Consider the following 25,235-nt stretch of genomic DNA (forward strand, 5'->3'; position numbering starts at 1 on the left):
GCGCGTTGAGCGGCTCCTCCGTGCGCCATTGAACGGCTACAGAGGGGCTGGACCTGGTCTGTCCGTCCGCCCTGCCGGCCCTGCCCCGTGCGGGACCGCGAACCGCGCTCCGCCCGCCCTGGCTGCGGCACAGCGCACATAGAGAGCGAGGAAAATGCATAAATGTCGGCTTCTCAGGCATTTATGGGCGAGACTGCCTCCAGAGCTCCAGCTCTGCCTCATCCTGCAGGGCCTCAGCTGGCTGCGGTTCATGGTGTTATAGATACATACTATAATATTGGATTTTTGCAAATTTTAAATGGATTTTATATGTGTGGTGTTAAAGTTACTTGTTATAAAGATACAGTTTCTATTTCTTTTGTTATTTAAGCTGATATCAATGTGCTTGTGTTAAATGCCTGCTGGGATGGGATAACACCCAATGCACACAGGATGAGCACACCTGGACACATCTGCCAGCCATCAGCACTCACCCTCTGAAGGCAGAATGTACCAAGGCCCAAACTGGAGGGGATAAAAATGGACTAAAACCACAACCAAGGAATCTGCATGCTCTGAAAAGGCAGACCCAAGGAGAAGCCATGCTGAACAATTCTTAGAGCATGTAAACTATTTTAGGGGAAAACTTTACTATGCATAAGAGACTATGAATATGCAACAGGCTGATTGAAGGGAAAAGGTATTAAGGCGTATCCCCGAAGCGAGTGCCAAGATGCACCCGTCTGTAATAACCTTTGATCTGTGGTTCTTGTCTCCTACCGTCCTTCCTTAGCCTTGTTTGATTTCCCAGGGGAGTGCCGGTGTTTCTCACACCGATAAACCGGGGCCGAGCCGGGCCGCGCACCGGCTGCAGTTCCGCCTCCGCCGCCAGGGGCGCTGTGGCTGCGGCCGGGCCGTGGCTCCCCCGCGCCTGCAGGGGGCGCTGTGGCTGCGGCAGGGAGGGAGGCACACGGGGTTTCCCCTGCCCAGCCGCAGGGGCGGGCGGTGCCTCAGGGCGGCGGAATGGCGGCGGCACAGCGTGGGCTGGGGCAGCGCGGGAAGCTCTGCCGGAACCTGCGGGGTGTCGCGTTAAAATGGAGCCAAAAATCCCTGGCAGCAGAGGCAGATAAACAGCAGGGCTGGGCTGCTGCAGTCCTGGAGACGCTGCCGCCGGGAAGGGATTGGGGTCGGGGTCCCCTTCCCGGCGAGATCGGGGTTGGAAAAGGTCCCGATCCAAGAGCTGCTCTTGCGAGAGTAAGAGTGAATAGAGAGAGTGGAGTCAGAGCAGGATGAAAACTCCGCAGTGGCAGCGAATCCTCTTGTAATACATGTTAGAAATAATTCATGCTATCAAAGAATGTTTTTTATAAAGACTGTGAAATCCAAACGAGTCTCAGACCACAAGCAGCCGGAGGGACGGATGTCTATTCAAACTCCAAAATTTGGCTTTCGATTGATCATTTATAACACTCTGGGCAGCAGGTCTGGCACCAAAACCACCCCTGTGCACTCTGATCTGAGAGTGAGGAGCTGAGCCCAGCCCCGATCCCAGCCAGAATATCCAGGGATCTCTGCACTTCTCAAGGGAAAGCCCCACAGCTAAGAAATACTGCAGTCAGCTGCACTCTTCCTCCTCCTCCTCTTCTGTCTCCCAAGCATCATCATTGCCATCTCTTAGGCAACATGTGGGAGAAAATTCCGTGAGAGATAAAGGAAAAATCCTAAACTCCAACACACAGCTAAATAGAAAAAAAATACACAAAAATTTTATTGATTTAGAAAATCAAGGAGGTATCTTGTTCAAAAATTAAAATACAGGCACTTTGAGAATTGTTAGTTCGACTGTGAATAAAACCAAAGGAGAGTTCAGTGTGCAAAGCATGCTTTCAGGTTCAGTACTCACAAACCTGTCTGTATTTGTATGTCCCCAAGCCATAGGTGCCTTTTCCCCATAGAACTGCTATTTAGTTATTCGAGTTGCCCAACTCAACTGGCACCATTGGGGTGTGAGCCCAGATTAATCTGGTGACAGCAGTACAGGAATCATCCTCACTACAGCATTCAGGTCTGCAGGTGCAAAAGAAAACAGCCAACTCCATCGCAGTGTAAAAATTCACATGAAGAGAAGAGCTGTCCAGAGCAGCAGCGGGAGAGGAATGGCAGATTTGTCTTTACAAACTACCTGTGTGTCTGCTGGTAGATAAAACCAGCACTGAGAGAAAAAAGGAACAATGGGAAGGATTCCACTGATTGATGAATGGAAAAAGATATTTTCTTTTACAAATAAACTTTAGGTTTGCTGATAAATGAAATTCGACATTGAAGGATGAAAGAAACAACGGGGTAGAAAAACCCCTAAATTCCATAAGAATTAAAAATGAAAAGGGAGGGTTATATCTTAGAGGGAAATCTTTGGTATCAGGTGTATCAGGAAGTCTGAACCTCTCAAGTACCTCATCCAAGGGGGAAAGAGAGAAGGGAAATGTGGCTGGAAATTGGGATAAAAAGGGAGGCTGTGTCCTCCAAAAATTGGAGAGATCCCAGGGGAATGCCCCATGGCCTTTCCCTTTATTCAAATAAAGAAAAAGGGCTCCTCTGTCTCCTTTTTGGACATAAACCTCTGGTGTTTGTGGATTGATTTTCCTAACAAGTGGTTTGCAGTAGCACTTATTTCATGTTGTGGAGGGACCAAGAGATGTCTCTGATCCAGGAATTAATCCAGGGCAGTGAGAAACAGCTCCCCAGCACTTCCACTCAGACACAGGCTAACTGGGCAATCCGATTATTTCTCTTTATTCATCCAAGTTACAGATGCTGCCTTCAAATCCAAAGCTCTGTGATTGATTCTCAGATATTCATCTCCCTTTTGCCTTTCCTCTGATGCCAGCCTTTGTCACTGTTACATTTTCAAAATTGATGGGGTTCCCTTTGCTGTCCTTCATGTTCTGAAGAATTCATCTATAAATAACTGGAAATCTCTCTCATAATAGAAAATCCTACCAATGCCTAGAACAGAGGCTAGACAGTGTTAAAAGAATAAAGTAGGTATTTATTAAAGGCCTTTGTCAGGAAAATTAATCCACAAACACTAGAGGTTTATGCCTAAAAAGGAGACAGAGGAGTCCTGTAACTTTATTCAAATAAAGGGAGAGGCCATGGGGCATTTCCCCTGGGTCTCTCAGATTTTAGGAGGACACAGCCTTCTTTTTATCCCAATTTTCTGGCCACATTTTCCTCTTTCCCCATTGGCTGAGGTGCTTGACAAAGGTACACCTCAGTCTTTTCCTTGTGTCAATCAGTGGATTTCCTTATGGAATTTATATAAATTATATGTATTTATATGTAATTATGTAAATTGTTGTTTGTAAAGACAAATCTCCCTCATTCCGTCTCTCATTCCATTTATCAATCTGTAGAATCCTTCCCATTGTATATCTGGCAGTATCCAGCTCTATTTCCCAGCAGACCCAGGGCTGGTTTGTAAAGACAAGTCCCTCATTCCTTCTACCTTCAGCAGATACACCTTGGGCAGTGCAACAGCCTTGCAGACTACACCCAAAATGGATCATGGTCACGAGCTTCTCACACAGATAAATGTTTGGTCTATTTGCATATCAGAGGTTAATTAATTGCCCAGTTATAGCTTCAGGTAATGAAGTCACATTTCCCTGGTTTGCTTCCCCCCCACTTCACTTATATTTATACTTTTCAGGCCTGAGGCTGTGTTGGTGACCTTGGTTCTCAGGCTGGAAGGATTGTTTAGTCTGACCAAAATGTGAAGAGAGCTTGCTGACACTTACATGGAGCTCAAAGTTACACACTAATGCAGTGCAGGATCTGAAAAAACATAAAACCTGAAACGTAAGGCATTGCCACTTAAACATCATTTTGTATTTTTACAGCAGCAATGCACGGACTGCTGAAGTGCTGAGATGATGACCCATACTGAATTACTGGCTCATTTATCATGGAATCATTTTGGCTGGAAAAGACCTCTAAGGTGATGAAGTCCAAGCAATAACTCAGGTCCAGCACTAAACCTCATCCCTTAGTGCCACATTTACAGTCCCTCCCTTTAGACCTCTCTAGGGGTGATGACACCACCACTGCCCTGGGTAGCCTGTTACAATGCCTGACAAGACTTTGCATGAAGAATTTTTTTTCAAATATCCAAATTAAGCCTTAAAACATAATCAGTCCTAACCCATAAATAAAGCTTTGAAGTACAGCATCAAAAGAAATGTCACCAGCAGGTCCAGGAAGGTGCTGCTGCCCCTCTCCTCTGCTCTGGTGAGATCCCAGCTGGATCCCACCTCCAGCTCTGGGCTCCTCAGCACAGGAAAGGCAGGAAACTGCTGCATCAGGGCCACAGGAGGCCACCAAGATGATGAGAGGGCTGGGGCAGCTCTGTTTTGTGGCAAGACTGAGAAAATTTGGATTGTTCAGCCTGGAGAAGAGAAGCTTTGGTATTACCAGTTAGATTGTGCCTGGGCCAGTCTGACCCTCGCTGCTGGGCCAAAGGCAGCAGCTGTGGTGTATCACCCCAGAGATACCTTGGCTTCCTGGAGATTGCAGCTGGGCACTGAACAAGTCCAGGCTTGTTGGAACCCCGTTTACCTCAGGAGGAAGGCTTCAGGCGATGGTGAAGAGAAAAAGGAGATGGATTCTGCTGGATGGTTTAAATCCAGAGGTTTATTCCATGGTTACAGAGGTCTGAACATGAGCAACTGCTCCAACAGAATGCTGGGCCGCGTGGTCTCATTCACATTTTAAGCTCAGGGACAGGGGGAGGGGAGGTACAGGTGAGCCACCAACCAGGTGAGAGGGGCAGGGTCTCAGGGGAAGATGACACCCAGACAGGCCAATGACCTCTGGGCATAGGGGCATCCTTTGAACTTGACCAACCACACGAGCCTTGCTGGAATGATAAGCCTGATTGACAGGACTCACTCAGCAAGGGGGGCGAGGGGGAAGGGAGAGAGGTATAGGCACACCTGGGGAAGTGACCTGGAAGGCCAAAATGGGACATTACAGCACACCACAACAGAGCCTGGAGAAGAGAAGCTTTGGGGTGACCTAACTGTGCCTTTGCAGTACCTGAAGGGAGCTTGCAAGAAAGATGGAGAGAGACTATTGACAAGGGCCTGAAGCTACAGGAAAAGGGGAAATGGCTTCAGGCTAAAAGAGAGTAGGTTTAGGTTGGTATTAGGAATAGATTCTCTGCTCCGAGGCTGGTGAGGTGGCCCAGAGAAGCTGTGGGTGCTGCATCCCTGGCAATGTCCAAGGCCCCAAGGCCAGGCTGGACAGGACTTGGAGCAGTCTGGGACAGTGGAAGGAGTCCCTGCCCATAGCAGGGGCTGGAACTGGATGATCTTTAAGGCTCCTTCCAACCAAAACAATTGTGTTTCTATGAAGCTCTTTAGTAAAACAAATAAAAACACAAAATTTCCAAATGGATTATGGTGCCCAGCTGGCTGTAAGTATCCACCACAAAACCCCACGAGGACTGCTGACATGCAGAGTAACTCCCATTTCAGAGTATCACAGGATCAGCCATCATACCTTCACTAGGTAAACCATCTTCCATTTCCATTATTAACCTAATTTCTGCAATCTACTTACACATTTTTGTTTGTGTAAGTACAAAGAAGTTTTAGAATCAGTCAGAGAGTAGGCAACATAAACTCCCTTCATGATGTGTTCTTTCATTTGTCTTCAATATAAGAATAAAATCTTGTATCTCTGACTGCAACTGCCCTTTTTGACACCAAATTTCAGATCTAGAGCTGCTCCCTCACAAGGGCTTTCACTGGAAGGAGCTATCCTGCTAACTTGGCAGCCCTTGATAACAGACAAAACTTGAAAGTAAATTTATTTTTCACTTTTGCACTTATTTTCTCAGTGTGTGTCAATGTACTGACACCAGAATGATTAGGAATGTCTCTAAGATCAAAGAAAGAAAAGATCAAAGCTACTGTGTGTTCCTGTTCTATTGAATCAAAAAAGTCTTGCAGTGAAAACTGCCCTTCCAGACTTAGCCAGTCTTTGTCTGCTGCATGCACTATTAATCTTTGTTTTCCCAAAGATATGTGCACTGTCAGTTCCAGAGATACTGTTTGTTGTCAAGAACAACTTCAAATGCTTTCACAGAACAGCCAGTCATTCGGTATCTGCTCTTTCAAAGGGGAAAAAAGAGAATGCCAGAGAGAAAATTGTCAGGGCTGGCCTAGTCCCCCATGATCCAAATCCACCATAGTCTCCTGAATTCTGTTGGCTTCAGCTGTTGCTGTAGGGCAGGAAATCAGGCCTTTTTTACTATATTTTACATAATCTTGCCTGTACGGTGCTGTCAGGAAGTTCCCAGTACTCAGGGAAATACTTTTAGATAGATTTTGAAAGAGAATCAAATTTGAGAATTGCTCAACAAGTGTTAAACTTCCTTAGATAAAAATTAGAGAGAGAAAATTTCTTAAACAGAAGTTAGAGACTTCAGACAAGTGGCACATTATACTCTTTTCAGCAAAAAGAAGATTCCAGGATCTATTATACTTTAAAAAAATTAATGGATTATCTTCTTATTTTCTGGTTTTGATTTCAGTTTACTTATACATAAGAGAGCTGAATAGCATTTTGCTGAAGACAGAAAAATAAAAGTTCCAGTTCTGAGTTCAGACAAAGCAGGAAAGTTTGGAACTGTCAATCTGACAGTTATTCAGCTGTACATCTCATGACCAACACACTGAGACACTTATTTTTATATCTCAAATCTACAATATTTGCTTACAGCTGCCATGTGTTTATGTACTTGTCATTAAAAGATGTGACTTTTTCCTTCTCCATTTCCTGCTTTCTTGGAGCTAGCCATCCACAGCTGTTGGCCACACAATGCTGCTAAGCTGAACCTTGTCTGGTCTTTTTGTGCTTTTGTGCTTCTTGGGCCTTTTCAGTATGCCTGGAAAGCTTCTGGTTTTGGTAGAAACCTGGCACTGCACAGCAGGAAATCAACATTTTAGACACTTCCTTAAATTACTTCATCTGAATTAATTTGACATTAATGCACTACTACTCATTGCCCATTCCTAGATTGAGTCATGCTGTTTAATGTGTGCAGATCTCAGTGCTGCAGTGTGCTCAGCACACAGTCCCTTGCACAGCACTCAGGGGTTCCCATGAGCTGAGTTCAGTCCACGAGGGGGAGTATGAAAGCAGGAACCACAGGAGAAAGGATCCTGAGTTCCACTAGACAGCAAAGTTCACATCCTTGATACCACCTTGGAGCAGATTTACTGAATCTGGTTGAGAAGAAAAAATGCTGATGGATAGGGACTGTATTTTTGTTTTTCTGGATATTTGTTTTCAAACTCTTCTTCCTCTCAAAAAAAAAATCTTTACATCTCCTGAAGCCTCTCAAGTCTTCCAACATTTGTTTCCTTAATTCTGGCCCATCCAAATGCAGCACATGGAGCTCTTAGGCCACATGTTCTGGCCAAGACTTACAAATTCTGGCAAAGATATTTTGAAAAGTCTTTTCTTCACTCATTTGTGAAGAAAAGTTTGTTCGTGTCTGTGAACCTTGTGTTTGTGTGAACACAGCTACCAAACACCAGCTGCCACAAGCTTTAACCCCACAGAAAGTGTCAGGGAGCTTTCCATCCCTGGGCTGCCAGCAGCCCCCCAGAGCCCTGAACCCACACTCCTGCAGGGCTCCAAGCTGCCCCACAGCTGCTCCCCACCACCTCTGTATTATTTCATGGCTCATATTTAAATTATTCTACATTAATCTGAATTATTCTAAATTATTTCTATATGCCAACTGCAGATAAAAAGCAGTATGAACAGTTTTCTTTGTAACTACATAAAATGAGGCAGTTTCTAATCATACATAATCTTTTAGCTCATTGGTTGTGATAATTTATGTGAGATGCACTGTGCAGGGTCAGGACTTGGGCTTGATGATCCTGATAGGTCCCTTCCAACTCAGCATATTCTGTGATTCTGTCAAAGGTTAATGATTTAGAGCTGCTGTAGTAAATGTTATACAATTTGGAGAGGCAAAAATAACAGCTGGATACTCAAAAACTGTGATGTGAAATTCTACATTAGATTCAATAAAAGTACTTGCACCCAATAAAATTTTTATATTGCTTTAGTTCTAACTTCCTAACTTAACTCAGAGTGGAAGTTACTCTCCAGCATTTTAGAGGTCCTAGGCATAACAAATTAGCACTATACAAAACTTATTTGTAATAATAAAGTTTATTAAAATGCTTTGTTTTATTAAATAAAACAGAGCCTGCAGTATTTCAGATGATTATGCCCAGAAAGGGGTCTTTTCAGTGTTCTATAACCCATACATTTGAGCTCATGGAACATCATAAACATATGCACATGTACTTTGAAAGCAATTCAATATGAATACTGTATCTATAGTGCTTCACATTATACACCACTGATCTACCATCACAGAGGAGATCAAAATTGAGATCAAGTCACACAACACTGAAGAACACAAGAGAGCTCTTCAATACTGGAGTTGTTTTAATCTGAAAGAGAGGAAAAAAAGGAAAAAGGTCACACTAAACAGTCACACCACATTAGGAACATTTCATTACTTGAGCAGTTTCTTAAACCTTAGTTGCAGGGAGAGAGATCTGAGTTGTATCAGATAAAAACATTTGGCACCATGAAGCATTGGTGCCACACAACAGATCTCTCTGAATAGAATCTTAGCAGGCAAGTTTCTTCCAATGTTCCCAGGCAAAGAGAAGTAGATAACTGAAAACATGAATTTCCACCTGCACTAATTCAATTTTTCATTTCAATTCAAAATACCTTCCAAAAATATCAGTCATCTTTAATTATTATGTCCATTAGCTCTGCTAGGCCTGTGTGTTTAGCTGTCTTTACCTTAAGAGGCTTCTATCCTGAAATTAATTACCCTCTAGATTAAAATGTCCAATATTTGTACTCTTTCCTCACCAAAGTCAGCAATATTTTATCTTCACAAAGAAACTGGCTTATTCACATTTGCTGCAAATAGGTTCACTAGAATGACAACTCATAAACTGATGTTTTAGTTATTCACTGTTAAATTTGCAAATATTTAAGTAACCTTTCTGCTTACCTTCTAAGAAGTTCTTTAGGTGACAAGCCTGTGGTATCCATATCACTAAGGCTGTCACTGCTATCTGTAGTGTCTGAGCTGCTTTCTTTTTCTGATTTTTTATTCTTGTGTTTTCCTTTGTTTTTTTGCTTCTTATGCTTCTTTTTCTGTAAAAAGAACAGAAATAATCTTTTATCTCCTTGTGAAAGACTGGGATTTTTCTGAATGTCAACAGAAGAAAAAAGGTAATTTCAGTATGGACTCAAAGCTTAACAGGACACCTATCAATGATTCTTTTTCACTATTCAGGCTAAGCTTAAAGAAAAAAAATATTAAAAACCAAAATTCATTTAATCCACGCACTCAACTCTCCCTAAAGCAGACATTTCATTACAGTTATCTGAATATAAGGCATGAATGCAATTCCCAGAATGTGTCTGACATCTTCCACACAGAACATGAAACCACCCACACTACTGTACCTGTAGTCACATGTGTGCATATGGGAAAAGCAGCATCATAATGGGATAATTTTCTGGTTTCAAAACATCAACAGAATTCTGTTGTTTAAATTCTAATCCCAGTATATATTTTTTCTACAACCAAGCCTAAATAATAAAACATTTTGAAAGGCAGATCAAATAATCAATAAATCAGAAATCAGTATTTAAATTTATTACCTTTTCCTTTTTTCGTTTGCGTTCTTTCTTAGCCTTGTGCCTTTCTCTGATTTTCCTATGCTTTTCTTTCCTGCTAGGCCCAGGAAAAGTTGCTGGCACCTCTGTTTGTTGTTGCCAAGTAGTGCCTAAAATACAAAGCAAATGCATAAAGAATAAAAAAAACCAACAAAAACAGGGCAATTTGGTTATTATATTCTGTATTACTTTTAACTTGATCTGATAATTAAACAAACAAAACTCCTTACTTTAAAAAGGAAATTACCTGTCCAAAACTCCCACCTACAACACCCCCAATGTAAGTAAATGCCCTTCCAATCTGCTAAAAAATGAAATTGCAAGACTATCCTCTATTTTCACATCCATTTTTTATCATTACCTCTATAGTTAAAATAAACCTGGCACACAGGCAAAGAGGTGGTTCCTGTTGTGGGTCAGAGCATGGAAACAAAACATTTGGTGATGCCTGTTTACATAGCACACATTTAAGAGATAGATGGCCCATTCACAAATGCTTTTTATAAAGAGAGATATTATGCATTTTATATACTATTTCAATATTTACATTCTAGATGCTTACACAACCTACCAGAAGAAAAAGCTGGTGGCAACTTTGGTCCAAATTCCTCTGCTGCATCCAGCTCCTGCTTTGAAGTAGGCAATGAAGGAATGCCAGAATCAGTTGTAGCAGTCACATTCTCTATGAAAAAAACCAAAACTTGCTATATAAATATTTTTTCCAAGAAGTGCTGAAGAAAGCTCAAAGAGGCTTTCTAAAAATCTTTAAGATTTGGCCAACTGGGTAGCTGACATTCTGAAACATGTCAACATACCGTAGGGTTTTTTTCTTTTGAATCAAAATTTACCTTTTAAACTATAAATTATTAATTAAATTGCTATTAGTGTGTATTTGTTTCCTTCCCTTTTGTAACAGTACTATTTTTCCATTACTCAGAATGAATAAAAAACTCAATGAGATGTATAAGGTTAATAAACACTACAAATTGAATGTTAATAGAACCAGCTGTGACAGTAAGTGAACAAAGTATTTTCATTTTAAGTATGTTCTTACACCAGATGTTCTGCTCCCCCTCACTGTGTAACAGGCATATTCTAGGCAGCAGTTTGCCTGAAAAATCCACACAAAAGGTGCATGGCAATGCTAACACTGTAACATGCAAGGCCCTATTCAGTGCTGTATTTATTTGCATTTTCCACACAACCAGCTCTGCCAATCTCTGAAGATCTGCACTGGTTAGCACTGTCCTAACAGTCCAAGAATGTGTGATTCAAAAGTGGAACTTTTACAAGGTATGTACTTTATGTTGCATAAAAATGAACTTCCAGAAGTACTACCATGTAAATTAGAGGAAGAACTGTCTGCTACATCAACTGGCTTGGTGGTTTCTGACTGTCTTTCTGAAGCAGCTGGTTGCTCTTCTTCATCACTCTCTTCTTCTTCAGAGGAAGATGATTTTTCATCTGAGGAGCTCACAAAGATGGCCTTAAATAAGTCCATGGGTGGTCGTTTGCTTTCTTCCTCCTGATCCTTATGTTCATCAGCTGCCTGCTAAAGAGCATCACAACAAAGTGTATTTAGGCACTAAAGAAACTAACAATCTCTCTCTGAAACTAACAATCTCTCTGATAAGGAATAACCTCAAGCATGCTGACAGGTATTTACAAAACATTTGGATGGCACAACAGCTGTGAAATAAACAATCTTAGTCCCAAATAGTAAAGCTCTGAAACACTGAGGAACTAAGCCAGTGTCCCATAAAGAGTAGTGCTGTTTGTGAAAATACATCCCCAGATATTATACATTCTAATTCATTAATTCAAACTTCAATTATATCATATCAAATTTAAGCAAAAGTAAAACATCACATTTCTCCCCAAAATATGCACTCTGTTCTGTGGAAAGGAGAAATAAATACATTCTGTGCCTGTGAGCAGAGTGATGGCAAAGTTACTGAATTTAGTTCCCAGACTACTGGGCTACATTTTTTCTTCTCTTAAGCTCTACTTCAAGTATAATCAGAGGTGAGCTGCAAAGATCTTTCATTCCAGAATTATAAGCTCAAAGTTCTTCAAAGTGCCATCTCATGCCTCTGCTCATCCTGACTTGGCTCTTGAGCAAACTGATCTGGTATTCATATATTAACAATTCATGTTAACATATATAAACAATATTAACACATAAGATGGGTTAATATATTAATTGTTTATATTTCTGGGTTTTCAAGGTTTACAGCTGTTCCCTTTCAGTTCAAACCCTGTTGTAAACTCACCACAGAGGGAGGAGTTTCAGTTGTCCCAGTTCCACATTCTTCTTTGGTTGGCACTGGGGGCTGCTGCTGAGCATCAGCTTTTGATCTAGCCAGACTAATGAATTCACTGATGGAATCTTTCTTCTCCTTCTCTTTGTCTGACACATCCCACCTTGAAGATTTCTTTGGTTCTAAAACATCCAAAATATTCAAATCACCTGCATGCCAAATTGTTCTGCATTTCAAGGCCTACTTGATTTTAAATTACTCTGCTTCTTCAGTTTGACATTTTTTAAATCTTTCTAATGAATACTTGACCTATAAATGTCTTTTAGGTAGAAGAAATTAGCTTTATATCACTAACTTCAGTTTTTATGTCACTGAATTTTTATTTTCAATTCCTTTGTTTGTTTTTTTTAATTAAAAAAAAATCATGTGGCTAGGTTCTCAATGAGAAAGATGCCTTTTCTGTACTATTACCTCATGTATAGCTAAATTAATAAAGTAACAACAAACTTACTGTTGAGACTGTTACTCTCTTGGATCTTTTCATTTGTTGCTTGAGTTGCAGATGTGGTGGGCTCAGTCACAGTTAAGAAATTAAAAACAGAATACTTGTCTCGTTTCACTTTTGGCAAACCCACTACAGAAGAACTAGAGGGAAATAAAATTGTTTGCTGATTATTGTATTAAACACAGGAAAGTTATCAAATTAGCTACAAAAACCTGAACTCCTACAGTAGTCCTTCAAATGGATGCTATTTTATCAGAGGTCACCATATTTTGTGACACAAATCAAAACTTTGGGCAGTTCTGTATCACCTTATGACACAAGAAAACATCAAGCCAGATTTTCCACAAGCAAATGAAAAACTCAGAATTTATAAAAAGTTTTAAAAATATAAGTATGGATTATCTTACTCAGGATATGGATCACGAACATTAAATCTTTTACACAGCAGCTTATCAGGATGCCATTCAAAGTTGTCTCTGGTGAGTTTGCCAAACATCTTCATCTTCACAGCTGTTTCCTTATCATCAATATCATTCTGAAAAAGTCAAACATTTAGAGCTGATAAATAATTTGTGTAAAGAGACATATAAAATGTATTTTATATACAATTGCAATGTGCAGAATTCATACTGTTTAATTTACAGAATTAATTGCAGAATTTACACACAAAAAAACCCTGAACTGTTGTAAGATTTATGAACAGGACAAATCCATCAATATTTAAATGCTGTTTAACAAATACTACTCTGTTTGCACCAAGTGTTTTCAAAAGCTGCTAAACAGAAGGGCAACAAAACAATGACACATCTTCATGAGAGTTTAAAAGGAAAAGTCAGGGCTAAGGCAACAACTGCAGCTCCAATGTGTTAAAAGACAGCAAATACCTCTTGGTCTCGAGGAACTTCAACTTTGTCAACATCATCTTCATATTTGGCCCTGGTGAACCTGGATGAGAGTGTGGAATTTGAGGACCTGTAGAACATTGCTGCACGGAAGAACTCCTCCTGTTCTCTGCCTCGCTCCCACTCCGTCATGTTCTGGTCAAAAAACCTCTCCAATCTTTCTCCTGTAGGATGAGGAGAGGAATTCTCAGCAGAGATGCTTTGGGTCAACACTTTTCAAACAAAAAATAACATTCTTGCAAGTATTTAATGAATATTTATCTTAAGGGTAGTATTAACATCAACTGTGTTAATCCCTGATAAATGGAGGTCGTTTTTCAAGACAGCAAGAATGACAGCATTTGCCAAATGCTAAATTGGTATTTTAAGTAATTTTACTTGTAAAACCGATTCCTTATTCATTGCCCTTTAAAGAATGTTCAAAATACTTAATGGATTTAACAGGTGATTAAAACAAAAAGTATCATCCAAAGCTTTATCAAATAGCTAAAACACAGAACAGAAGAATTTAAGCCTGCCTATGCTTGGTAATTTGCTGGTCTATAACTGCTCACTGATAAATACAGAGTTTGCACACAGGTTTACAGCAACAGGTTCAGTTTGTCTCCCAGAAGGAAGAGGAAATAACACCAGCCAAGCAAATACACTCACAGTAAAACAGACCTTTAACCATTCCAGTTATTTATACATTTCCATCATAATGACTAGGGAGGCACTTACAGTCATAACACAGCCATAATTGGGAATAGTCAACTTTACCCAGGGAAAATCCCAGTCCTGACCAGAGGAACTATGGATTCAAAGTTCAAGTAGTCTGTCCCAATGCAGTAACCAGAAGAGGCTACTGACCAGAAAATATTTATTTTATATAATGAAAATGACTTAAAAAAGACAAAAAAATCCCAAATCACAACTAAAACAACAAACCCAGGTTTTCCACCTATCACCATATGCTTTCCTCTGTCAAATTTCCCTAGTGCCCATTTTCTTCTTCCCCCTGTGGACTTCAAAATTTAGAAAAAAACCCTTTTTTTTTTTTTTTAAGTTCATTTCAAGGCAATTTAAGTCATGGGCTGATGGTGAATAAACTCCCTAGAACAATTTCAGCTTTTCATGCCTTACAGAAAAATCACAGAACTGAAGACCTCACCACAAGGCATTGTGAGTACCTAATTCAATCTAATATACACCACAGTGCCATTTAATATCAAAAACCTAAACAAAATGGAAGGAGACTGAAACAGCATGAAAAGAGATGATGAAGGAGGTTGGATGGTTTTTGGTTTGGAGTAAGAGCTCTGCATGGATGCTGTGTTTTTACAGTCATAGATCTTTCTGAGAAGAACATAAGTGACAGCAGAAGTTGGAGTAGCTGCAGGACATGCAATAGAAGCTTTGACAAGTGTGAAATACTTAATTCACTTTAGGATTCTTATCTTCCCCTGGTGCAGAGGGAATGGGGTTTCTTTTGGTTCTGCTGTTACCCAGTCCTCTTTGTGCCTTTATATGATCTGTCAGTTTAGCTCCTCAAAGAGAAACAAACTAAATGAAAAGGCTTGTTCCACTGACCAAAGCTGAAGTGTACCTTCAAATGAAATAAGGGAAATCCAGGAAATGAAGTAGAACTGAACTTCTGCTACATCACAGAAGTATGAAATGTATTGCCTAAAACCAAGACTTGCTGACAACTGAATAACTGAGCAGTTCTCTTGAAATCAACATGACTAAGTATCAGTAAAGATTTCTGTAAACATTGGTCCTGAAAAGAAGTAAAAGGAGAAATGCTGTGAAATTCAGGAGGAGAACTCATAGTCAATATAAAATGCATTGGAGGGAAAAAAAAGGGGGGTAGGGGAGGGGAAGGAAAAAATAAATCAAGAAATATTTTACCTCTTTCTCCTTGTTTAAGACTTTTCACAAAATTTTCATATCTTTTTTGTTTTTCTGGATTTTTTGCAAATGGTTTGAAGTCACTAGAACCAGCATTTGCTAACTGCCCTCCCAGCAGGGTCTGCCATTTGTGAGCATCATCTTCTCTGGAGGCCAGCTGGAATCTGCCACTTGGGGACTGCTGAGGCACTGGGTTTGCCTCACTTGGGGACTGCTGAGGCACTGGGTTTGCTTTCATTTGTTGTTCAGATGCTTGTTTCACTTGTTTGAGTCTTTCTCTATCTTTCTCAGACAGATATTCCAAAACAGAAGGAGCTGGACCTAAAGCAGAAAAAAAGCAGTGAAAGATAAGGAGAAATTAAAAATTACTAGAACTATTTCTTTCACTTTAGTAGAAGAAAAATCCCTACCACGTGTGTATAAATTCAGATTAAATGCTCTTAATCAGAAATTAACAATGAAATGGCATAAATGGCAAATATATGGCATACATGGCAAATAAAAATTTGGCCACAGTTACATCTTTTATGCTATTTACATATAACTTGATAAAGTTTACTATTGTAGATACAAATGTGAGCCACAGTTATAAATTATCTTCTTAGTATATCTGAATGGATTTCAGTAAAACATTTTACAGAAAAAATTATCACAGCCTATTATATTCATAAAAGGCCACGACTCTGTCAAAAAAACAAAATCCAACACATACTTTTTGTTTTTAAAATATTTAAGTAAATGAAAATACAGTCAGTTATGTCAACAATTCACCAGCTGAGATGAAACTGATAATGAAATGGTAACTAGATTTGATATATTTATGTTAGAAAATAAGCACTCAAGGCCAGAGCAAATTCTTACTGCTCTATAACTACACATACAAACAGGTTTGAAACACAAGCAAAGACAGGGTCAGGTGTGTTCCCACCTTTCAGCTCAGCCTCCCCCAGCTGCTCCCTCCTCTGGGCTGCATTCAGAGCGTGCCTGCTGTGCTGGGCCGGGTCGCTCTCCAGTTTCCCAGCTGACTGCTCCAGTGCCCTCCGCAGGCGGCAGCCGTCACTCCCAGCGGGCAGCACCGGGCTGAAGTGATGCACCGGTCTGTAGGTGCGGGGCAGGCTGGGCGGGGGATAAATCTGGGGAAAAGGGGCAACAAAACAGAAACCCACTGAGAGAGAGAGAGACAACTGTGTGTGCAACACCTACAAATGTGTTCCAGAAAAAGCTCAACCTAAGAATTCCTCAATTGCCATCTTAGAGTAGAAACAGATAGTACAAGTTTCCAACAGATAGTACAAGCTACCAATTCCTACAGACTGGTAAGTGGCACTGTAATACAAACCCTGGGAATAAAACTATTGACAATTTACAGCTATGGAAAAATATGAAACATGCACATTAAGTGACAGAAAAATTAACTAGTCTTAGGATGTACTGCTTTTATTTGAGAAAACACCTTTTAATATCGCTTAATATTTTTTAACACAAGTCAAATGATTCAATCAATTGGTGTAGTGAGAGTCCTATGTATTGGAGAGGTGGGTCCTGGTTGCTCTGGATGAGCTACAGCTGCGGGGTCCTTGGTTGGGCAGCAGCTGTAGCTCATGAAGGCAACTGGGATAAAAGGGGGTGGGTCAAGAGCCCAGAAGGAGCCCCTGTGGAAGCCATGAGGAGCTGTGCTGCAGAGAGGAGCTGCATAATAGGATCAGCAAGAAGGTATGGACTTTAAGATGGGACTCCAGAAATATGAAATACAATAAGATGACAACAATAAATTGGATTACTGAGTAATTCCATGCTTACTATATATATATTTTAACATCTTTCAAAGTGCTTTTCCCCATGTTCTGCATCCAAGTTGTTACTTAAAGGGTTATCTCTGTGCTCCCTATAGGATGGGATTTTATATACCACACAAATATTCTTCCTTAGAAAGAGGACCCTGTCATATAATTGGTTGTCATTCTAATTTATGCAAATATATATGGCATGAATTATGTAAACCTGAAGATAGGACTAAAAAATTAAACTGTCACCAAAATAGCAAAGTGGACACAACATGAGGCCTGCCTTTTACAGAAAACTGAATGTTACATATGAAAGATCTAAAAGCAAAATTTATTTATTTATTTATTTATTTATTTAAAGTTAAATTAAACCATTCCTCCAGCTTTATGGAAAGTAGCAGTGAAGAGTGTGGAAGGCATTTGTTCAAAGCCAGTACCCAGGCAAAGGTTAAATACCTTCAGGAGCCTGATAAATTTTAGGTTTCTATTACAGCCCCCAGTGCTATAATTTTGTTCATTCAGCAACTTTTACTGCTGACCAAACCATTTATTTCTAAGAACAGAAAAACACCAAGAAGGAGCAGAGTCCACACTGTTCACATGATGAATGATGTTATTCTTAATACATAAAACATCACTATCTGCTTACCTTGACTGGAGCTGATGGTTTTGATGCCAAGGAAAAACCAGCCAGGACTTTGCCTATATATTTAAAATCTCTTTCAGGCCCTACAAAATGATCATAGATACAATATTTAAAACATGCATGATAGGCAATTTTTTTTCTGAATATTTTCCATATGTCACACTGTCTATTTTAAGTCATAACTGTAGTTTGCCTTCCCTACTTTTCATTTAAAATTAAGGGTTCTGATTCTGGATCAGTATTATTCAACTAAAAACTACTCCCAGAGTGACTGCTGGAGGCTGAACAAGGCTTACAGTGAAGCAGCAGTGTCCACACTGTGCACAGCCAACACCCTCAGTGCCATTAATGTGTACAACCAACATGAACAGCTGCTCCAGAAATGACAACAGTATTTCACGTATTTACACAGTGCAGTAAAAATAAAGCGGCACCAAGATACAATTTACAAAAATTATCTGAAAATACAGAAGTTCATCTAAAACAAAAGTTCTCTTTTTAAGTGCTGGGCCATATTTTGTAACTGTGATTCACAATCACTTGTTTCCTTCAGTGAAACTGAGCACTGTATCTCACAAAGCAGCACATACTGTCCTTTTGAAAAAACAGCTTTGAGAGTTTCATCTACACTGGGATTAGTGGAGGACTTTGGAAATTATTTCCATAATTGAACACTTCAATATAGAAGGAGGACTAGTTGAATTTTCAGATATCAAGGCTGAAAATTACAATATATGGCAAATACAGAACACATTTCTTATTTCCCCCCCCCCCCCCCGCCCCATATTACACTCACTCTTTAAAGAGAACCACAATTCTTACTTTTTTTGGATTTATACTGTTTTGGTGCTGTCCAGCCATACAAGCCATCCCCAGGCTCCTCATCCTTTAGAACTGTATCATATTTTGACAGTGTGTCAGTTGCATAAATATCATCATCTTCTTCCTCCAGAGCTCCAACACCAAAAGCCTAAAATACAGATTTTAAATGAGAACTCAAAAGTGGAAATACTTTGAAGTCACATATGAGAACACATCTACATGGATATCTATTCATCTACATAAAGTCTACAGTACAAATATAGATACACTGGGAAAAATGTAGAGTTACACCACAGAAACTGAGGTGGGAAAAGCCCCACACCTCAGTGAGCACAAAAGCAAGAAAGAAAACACATTCCAGTCCCTTGGCAGGGAGGGACAGCAAGTTTGGTGTGTACAAGACAAGGACAACAGACTAGTTCCACCAAAATAACACATATAATCTGACTAAGAGCAGGTTAAGTTCTCAAAAGGAAAAAATATGGCAGTTAACAGGGAAATTAAACAAGCAGAATTCCCAGAAAATATAAACTGATAGTGCTTCTAGAGAAGAACTACAAATACCCTGGAGCAACACAAAACCTCTCTAGCTGACAGACACAGCATTACTGAAAGTACAACAGATCAAAAAAAAAAAACGTACAGGATATTAACTTTATCTCATCAAAGTAACACAGAACGTTTTTCCATCCAGCTACTCAGAGTAGCTGAGTAGTTTTACAATTGTCTTTTACAGTTTCAGTAAGTGAAGGCATTTGAGAGTTCTAAGGATTTTTCCACATCTTCAAAATAAGTTTTAAAAAAATCCTATTCTCAAATTACTCTTAACATTTCTTACAATATTACAATGAGCTTTTCACTTAAAACAAAATTTATGTGGCTTTTACTACACTAATGATAAAATGCAGTAAAAAATGTCCTTACCTGACCTGTAATACCTAGTTTTCTTCCTTTGCTGTGTCTCAGATCACCAAGTAAGTTGCTTGTTTCTTCAGAACCACCTGTGAAGAGGTTCAGGTGTTCTCTTCCAGATGCACCAAACAAGGCTTGAGAGGGGTCCAAACCCTTGTAGCCAAGTCCATGGACATTCTCTTTTGGAGTCAAGTCTACAGGCATTACATCCTTCGGTGCAAAAGTCACATTCTCTGGCTGGTATTCATCCTCTTCATCCTTGTACAAAATGAAACTTTATGAGAGCAAATATGACTCAAAGGTCTGTATGTTGAGCTTTTACAACATTCAGTTAATATGAGCCTGAGCAAGTTTGCATTTCCTGAATTGTGTATGAACTAAACCTTCCTACGTAGCAAAAGAAGAAATTTAGATATTAACACCTTTGTTCACATTAAGCATAGGAAGTATTTATAAACACTTTTAAGAAGAATTGAAGAACAGTATTTTAAAATACTGTTTGAGGATATTAAAGAAGTTGTTTTATTTTTTAATGTGTCATCACATATTCTTACAAAAGCCAACAGACCACTTTCCCTGTTCAGTACCTCAGAACCCTCAGACAGTCCAGGTGGTAAAGCACAACCATAAATCTTCACTGTAGGATCTGTAAGAGACACCATAACATCATATTACATTCATAAAAACAAAAAGAGGGTTTAAAATCAACTTTCTAATCAGTCTATGAATGTTAACTTTCTACTACCAAGGAAATTAATTAGCTGAGGCAGTTCCCTGAACTCACCAGGTTTCTGCCTGCGTGGCTTTCGTTTGACTCGGGGGCCAACTCCTTGTCCTTCTTTCCAGCCCATTTTTCGCAACAGTTCAACCCCAACTGTGATTCTAAAAAGAAAAAGGAAACAAAACCCAAAATTACTTCAAACCACAGCTTTATTATCTGTTGATAAATAATGTACATATATAATATTTGAACTTCTAGTTTTGTATCCTGCTTTAAAATCAAATCTGAAAGTGTTACTACTTGCATACACAGCACCTGTCAGTTTATACGTCTTTACTTGGTGCAAGTTTGCACATTAAAAACAAAAATCCAGGTGGAGGCCACTTAGGAAATATAGCAGTGCAGGATCTTCCAGTCTGACAACTGCAGTGGCCAAACATTCCTTTTCTAAGCAATACAACACTTCTAAGTGAAATGAATGGTTTGGCAAAGTTTCAGGTAAATTTACTTACTTAGATGGTCCAATTAAATCATCAAATGCAGTGGTTCCTGGAATGGGAGCAACGACTCCTGCAATCTGCCTAGCTTTCTCCTTTATTCTGTCTTTAGCTTTAGATGCAAAATCATCTGTAGTTGTAATATCTTTTGGTGCTATCCCAAATTCACTAAGATCCTGGAAATACACACAAAAATGAGAACATTTCGATTAAACATTCTTCAAATTCTTACTTACTGTAATAGTAAAGAAATGAAAATGGCATAAGGCTTTCACATTTGCTAATTTTCTCAAACCACTTATGCAGTTGTTTTTGCAATACCTTTAGTGGAAATATCATAAACAGTTTCAAAAGTATTTGCATTTTCTGATAGGGTGAAAAGGTTGAGTTCTGGTTTTATTTTTTAATACTGACATTACAGGAGCTTTTTAAATGAACCCATGAAATAGTCTGTAAAAGCTAGTAGGATAACACTGTATCCAAGAAGTAATTTCAAGGTTACTTCAATTTTTGCTGCCATGGCAACTATTTAAACAAGTTTTCAATTCCTTTCTAAATTTACCTCTTCATCCATGAAGTCTTCTGGTCCAAAAACAGTTCTGTCTGCTCTCTTCTGCCGTGATGACACAAAAGCTGATGGCGTCCATCCTTTAAAGAAGGCAAAAATTTAAGTAAGATACTTAAGGCAACTCAGTATTCAAAAACAATTCAAACATTTCAACCTTATATCTTAAGGATATAGCAAATGAATATTTGTAAAATTACAGTCCAAAAACTCAGGGAGAAATAACTTCAGCAATACTATTTCAAGTACTCACAGTATAAGGAATAGCAGGAACAAAAATGCTTAATGACAGTTAATTTGTTTTCACTAACATGACAATATGATTCTCAATATAACCATTCCCAGGAGACAGCAAAATATCTGACCTTCCTTTGTACCAACAGTGTTGAAGTATCCAGCAGAAAAGCCACCAGTGAATGCACCATGGAAACGCTGGTATCGTCCCTTTGCATCCTTAACAGTCTGCTCTTGGAGAGGAACTGGCTTTTTAATTCGTTCACCTACAATCAAATAAACCAGAAAGTAAGACACAACTTTACATGAAGGAACAATTTCCCATTTCCTCCAGAAGCTGTTTCTTCCTTGTAAGAACAGGATCAAACACTAGCCACCCTGACATGGAAATCACCACATTTCATTTATTTCCACTCCATTGTAACTATTCACATACACCAGTGATAAGCGAAAAGTATGAAGTGTTCACATCAAAATCCTCAGTTCTACTGACTTCTGAGAACATTGCATTTTTTCTTGTGAAAGGAAACTTTTAAAGTATGCAAGATTTCTGGCGGGATTTCTTCCCTTCAGTAATTGCTTGAGAAACTACACATCAAACGTGTATAAAATGAAACAAAACACAAAACCCGTAGACTTTGACACAAACATTTACCTCTTTTTAACAACGTTTCTTGAATAAAGAGGCACAGATTTGGGAGTCACAACTGTACATTAGTCCTGGCCCTGTCCATCTCAACCACATAAGCATCAGACGGTCAGATCAGCATAACAGCGTACATTGGAAGTGTTTTATTTGAACCGTACTGGGGTTTTTGGGGGTGAGGAGAACAGAAGCAAACACTGGCACCCAGTTTCACCCGGAGCAGCCGACACAAGCCGCGGGGTACGGCAGCCACAGCCGCAGTGGTACCGAGGCCTTTTTTCCCCCGCTCCGCCCGCCCTGTGCTGGGCCACGCTCCCGCAGGACAGCTCGGCTGCCGAGCAAGGCTCCCCGCAGCAGGAGCAGGTCTGTGCTGGGCCCACACACCGCAGCCCCTCACAGTAAGGGCTGGGCGGCGTTCAGCCGGGAACCGAACAGAACCGGACAGGACCGCGCAGGCCCTCCGGGATACCCCGGCCCCAGCGCCTCACGCCGGGCCGCTCTGCAGCGCTCGCACAACGCATTGACAGAGGGAGGAGGAGCAGACGAACCTCCCGGGGGTCCCTTACCCTCCTGCAGCGGCTGCAGCGCGCTGCCATAGCTCACTAAGTCCTCCTCCTCGCTGTCGCTGCTCTCCGCCATCTTACACGACGGTGGCCGCGCGGGACACGGCGGCGTCACGAGAGGAGGCGGAGCCGCGCAGCGCCGGCGCCTCCCGGCACTGGGAGCGCTCTGCGAGGGAGCGGCGCCCTGCCCCGCCGGGACGGGAGCGGCACCGGCACCGGCACCCTGCACCGCCGGGACCCCCCTGGCGGGACGGGAGCGGCACCGGCACCCTGCACCGCCGGGACCCCCCTGGCGGGACGGGAGCGGCACCGGCACCCTGCACCGCCGGGACCCCCCTGGCGGGACGGGAGCGGCACCGGCACCCTGCACCGCCGGGACCCCCCTGGCGGGACGGGAGCGGCACCGGCACCCTACACCGCCGGGACCTCGCTGGCGGGACGGAGGCGGCGGCATCGCCCGGAGCCCCTCAGCGGCGTTAGGGTGTGGCGCGGTGCTGTGGCCCCTCTCGGTGCCCGCAGTGAGGGAGGGCATGGCGGCGGCCGCAGCCGGTCCGGCCGCACGGGTCCCTCCGGCCCAGCCGTGTTTGGCTGGAGAAGCCCCAGCCCCAGCGGAGCTGCCGTGTGCGGCTCCACATCATCGGTCCGAAACGCTGACTGGTGTCTTTAGAAATAACCCACGGCACATTATGTCAAACTGCCGGTGGTCAGCAGCCATTCCCGCGAATCATCGAGTGCACCAGATCAGCCCCCCTCCGACTTAGGGCTGGGAAAAGGGCAGCAACGACTGACAAACTGATTTCATCTAAATCAAGTTGTAAAGTGGACTCCACCCTAAATCAAAATCAATGGAGTTGCGAATTTCATTGTACACTTAAGCAAATACATGGCAAAATTTGCCTAACCACGTTGTCTTACGCGCTGTTCAAGAAGAATTTGCGCAGAAATCGGGGTAGAAGTCTGGGCGTTCAAACCTTCCCTCACAGAGTTCATCCCTGAAGGCTTTCAGGGATCTCTGAACCTCCTTGGGAAGTCCTGTATCGAGAGAGAAACGTTTCCTGAATATATTTTGTACAAAGACCAGTTTTCACCAGTAGGATCCAAGTGTTCAAAATTTGGGTCTGATTTCCACTGTTACCCCCTCTCCCCCCTCAAAAGCAAACGCTTCAATTTGCACTGAAGATTCTATCAGTCCGCAACTTTTTAAAGTATCACCAGTTTCTCTGAATTCCTTGAAACTAAATCAAAACACAGTCTTCAGATATTCCTTCCCTTAACAGGTAAGACTTCTGTGTATTCTCCATCCGAGTATTTCTCTTCATTTGTTTACTTGGAACTGGTTTCTTCCACAGTGAAACTGCCGGAGTTTCACGTGGCTCCAGGTTTCCATGGGGAATATTGACACGGTTCCATACAAATAGGGATTTCTCTGTTTCATTCAGGTCTCTAATTCACTTAGAAACAGTAAAGTAAAAGCCACGGACACTCCACGTGCATTGTCTTTTCTCACCATTACAGAGCACTTAGCTAGAACATACAGCGGCAATGAGTTGTTAGCATACCTCTTGTTTCTCTTTGTTTAGGACAGAATTGTTCCTGAATAGTCGATACTGTGTGACTTTGACTTAACACACCGGCTTAAATAAACCTTTTTTGCACAATGCCAACGGAAAATCTTTTGAGTGTTTTGTCTGATCAGTTCAAAGAGTTGAGGTAATCAAATTCTGAAGCTTTTTTCCGTTAAGGCTATTCTCAGATTAGAATTACTTTTGCATCCCGGTGGTATTTCCTTCTCCATGATAAACTTTCTCGTTTATAGTTACTAAACCAGATGATAATTGCTATTTGTAGCTGTTACATAAGACAATCATTCCAATTTTTTTTTTAATTGCAAGGAAATTAAACACTAGTAGAACTGAATAGTTTACGTTTCAAATAATTTTTTACAGAAATTTGTCTGGTAAAATAAAAGCACCTGCATTTTTGAATGAAAGTTCAGGTATTTGCCAGTGGCTGTGAGGCTGAAATTGAGCCCTAAAGCCCGAGGTGGACTTTAGACTTTTGTTTGCCAATACATACTTTTCAACATCTGGTTCTGTATTGGTTCATCGAGAAGATCAGGCATGGAAGTGTCTTGTTATGTGTTTTGTTGTATTATTTAAGACCACTTCTTCAAATGTATTTGTTAATTAGTTTTAAGTCATGCAAGTCACGGGAAGTTCAGGCTAAAATTTGTATAATCGATATATAAAAGAAAAAAAAGCAAAAACTCGATAAATTTAAAGGGTTTTTTAAATTACAACAAAGAGAAAAACAAAAATCATAAGCACAGGAAATATAAAAATCCCATATTCCTACAAACAATAGGACAAACTCGACCTTATCTTGCATTCAGTGTTTCACTGAATATTCACCCTGCTAACTCAGGGCTGTGGTATCAGTTGACAAAACAGTCACCTGAAGGTCAGCCCCTGAGGCATTGCCTTAGCTTCTCCAAAGTGCTAATTTTCTTT

At 40.8% G+C, this 25,235-nt stretch overlaps 1 protein-coding gene across 2 annotated transcripts; it reads right to left on the reverse strand.

The window, feature by feature from the left end:
• Positions 1 to 8,216: 8,216 nt before the first annotated feature.
• Positions 8,217 to 22,828, reverse strand: GPATCH1 (G-patch domain containing 1). 2 transcript variants are annotated; one of them, XM_059481412.1, is made up of 20 exons: positions 22,729 to 22,828; positions 21,648 to 21,782; positions 21,280 to 21,365; positions 20,733 to 20,893; positions 20,284 to 20,381; positions 20,087 to 20,145; positions 19,512 to 19,757; positions 18,588 to 18,735; positions 17,769 to 17,848; positions 16,264 to 16,468; positions 15,336 to 15,656; positions 13,428 to 13,609; positions 12,951 to 13,078; positions 12,550 to 12,683; positions 12,051 to 12,220; positions 11,116 to 11,329; positions 10,349 to 10,459; positions 9,763 to 9,887; positions 9,104 to 9,249; positions 8,217 to 8,522 (listed from the first exon to the last, which is right to left on the reverse strand). In XM_059481412.1, the coding sequence occupies exons 1-20, from the start codon at positions 22,799 to 22,801 to the stop codon at positions 8,501 to 8,503; spliced, it is 2,844 nt and encodes a 947-aa protein (XP_059337395.1). In that variant the 5' UTR covers positions 22,802 to 22,828; the 3' UTR covers positions 8,217 to 8,500. The 2 variants fall into 2 exon arrangements, with proteins under 2 accessions (XP_059337395.1, XP_059337394.1); XM_059481411.1 differs by having other exon boundaries at positions 11,116 to 11,326; positions 22,729 to 22,808.
• Between the last annotated feature and the right edge of the window lie 2,407 nt (positions 22,829 to 25,235).

The sequence above is a fragment of the Ammospiza nelsoni genome, chromosome 13 (assembly GCF_027579445.1).
Source record: "Ammospiza nelsoni isolate bAmmNel1 chromosome 13, bAmmNel1.pri, whole genome shotgun sequence".
In the NCBI taxonomy this organism is placed as follows: Eukaryota; Metazoa; Chordata; class Aves; order Passeriformes; family Passerellidae; genus Ammospiza; species Ammospiza nelsoni.

Excerpts from the sequence above, each read along its gene's own strand:
- GPATCH1 (XM_059481412.1), bottom strand. The coding sequence starts at position 22,801 with ATGGCGGAGAGCAGCGACAGCGAGGAGGAGGACTTAGTGAGCTATGGC. Across the intron at positions 16,469-17,768 it reads AACCATCAGCTCCAGTCAAG|ATTTATCCCCCGCCCAGCCT; the intron begins GTAAGCAGATAG and ends CCTTTTCCCCAG. Across the intron at positions 8,523-9,103 it reads CCTAAAGAACTTCTTAGAAG|ATTAAAACAACTCCAGTATT; the intron begins GTAAGCAGAAAG and ends CCTCTCTTTCAG.